General features: G+C 41.0%; 1 protein-coding gene across 1 annotated transcript in view; it reads right to left on the bottom strand.

The window, feature by feature from the left end:
* The window catches only part of LOC113807072 (oplophorus-luciferin 2-monooxygenase non-catalytic subunit), a 7,837-nt gene extending 5,816 nt beyond the window's left edge, over positions 1-2,021 (bottom strand). Inside the window, exon 1 of the mRNA XM_027358239.2 lies at positions 860-2,021. Coding sequence (XP_027214040.2) covers positions 860-1,643 — 784 coding nt within the window. The 5' untranslated portion in view covers positions 1,644-2,021. The remainder of the gene's footprint in view (positions 1-859) is intronic.

The raw sequence follows: 2,021 nt of genomic DNA, 5'->3' as shown, positions 1-2,021 counted from the left end.
CGAAACCGGTCAAATACATTGTATTGTATTGTGATGACATCCATTCCCATTCATACCTTTAATACATTTGTCAACATGAATACGGTTCATATATATGGATGTGTGTGTGTGTGTGTGTGTGTGTGTGTGTGTGTGTGTGTGTGTGTGTGTGTGTGTGTGTGTGTGTGTGTGTGTGTGTGTGTGTGTGTGTGTGTGTGTACATGTGTATGTGTATATATATATATATATATATATATATATATATATATATATATATATATATATATATATATATACATATACATATATATATACAATATATATATATACATATATATAATATATATATATGTATATATATATAATTTATATATATTATGTATATATATATATATATATATATATATATATATATATATATATATATATATATATATACATAAACATATGGATACACAAACACATGTATCAGTGTGTGGGTGTTATATCTTAGGGATAGATATGGAAGGCTGATGTATGTAAATACCGTCCGTCAATCACTTGAAATGATTACATAAATAAACCAACGTCTACCTTATTGATTACACAATGCTTCGTACAACCTCCTCCCGCACACAAAAAAATCTGAATACCAGATTTAGAAACAGCCGATTGATGATACCGACGAAGCGGGTGTGATAAAGATGAATGGTACTTTTACAACGAAATAAATCACCGTTGATCTGATACCGGGCTTCTATTACTCAATGTCTGCCTTTAACAACTTTTAGTTTTTTTTTTACGTTTTTAGGAAAGAAAATGCAAATACGGGGATTTACATGAATAGCCTATACTGATAATAAAATGAAAGTCGAAAAAATGTTATATGTGGTTTTCCTACCTGATATAAAGTCCTTATCAGCGCTGGAGATTTCGTTGTCCGAAAGAATAATTTCCAGGACATCGTTTGAGGCGAAGGCAAGAGCACCTCCGCCCAAATGCGTCAGTTTGTTGCCCTCCATGTTGACGTTGGACAAGACCTCAGCGGACGAGAAGAGTCCTGGAGGAATGCTCTCGATGCCACAGGATGCCAAGGACATTTCCAGGAGACTTGGCACGACGGTGAGGAGCTTGTCGGAAAAGGCGAGGTGTTCGTTGTGCTCGACGTTCAGGATCTGCAGACTGAGCGAGTAGACGTCCTGGAGGAACACCATCTTGTTGTGTGACAGGTCGAGGGTGGAGAGCCTAGTGAAGAAGCGGAGGTTCGTCGCGGGATACACCTGCAGGTCGCTGTAGCTGAAGGTGAGGCTCTCCAGCGTGTCGTAGGACTTCTCGAACACCTTCTCGCCCACGTGGGATATGTTGGTGTACTTTATGACCACAGAGCTGAAGGAGATGTTGCCGAACACGCTGTCCGCCAGGTACACGAGGGGGACCCTGTGGCCCTCGGTGCCCGCCATGGTGAGCCTCCTGAAGACGGGGGAAGGGAACCTGGCGTGGAAGATGCGCTCGAGCTGCCAGCTGTCCAGGACGTTCGAGCAGTCGAGGTCCAGCTTCTGCGTCACGGCGTCCTTCGTGCAGTGGCAGGGGGCGATGTCGTCAGCCATGGGACACATCTGGCCGTCCGCTGGGAGAGCCTGGAGGGTCAGAGCCACGAAACAAATACACAGGAGGTATTTCCACATATTTGGTCGGTGGAATTCTTCTGGCTAATTGTTGTTTACGCTTTGTGGTGTTTCCCACGCGAGATCTGGTAACGAAATGCACTGAAAATACATATGATTTCCATGGACTTGTCTGAGGTGCCAAGTCATGTAATTCCGAAACACTACGGTTATTTTTTATAATGTTTTACCTTACACCAAAATCACTTTTACAATATGTACCATTAATATTAAAGTAAGTATTTCGCCACTGGATATAGTTCCATGTCTTCTCTTTGATGACCACAGTGGAATGATCAATTGCAGTTGATTTGTAAAAGCCAAACGTGTAATAGACAAAATAATTAATTCAATGCACACGTGGTAAGTTATTTACATATCCATTTCAGTTTCCTGTAT

This window comes from Penaeus vannamei, chromosome 6 (assembly GCF_042767895.1).
Source record: "Penaeus vannamei isolate JL-2024 chromosome 6, ASM4276789v1, whole genome shotgun sequence".
Classification (NCBI taxonomy): Eukaryota; Metazoa; Arthropoda; class Malacostraca; order Decapoda; family Penaeidae; genus Penaeus; species Penaeus vannamei.
Note: the sequence above shows the minus strand (reverse complement) of the source record. Positions and strands in the feature narration are given on the sequence as shown.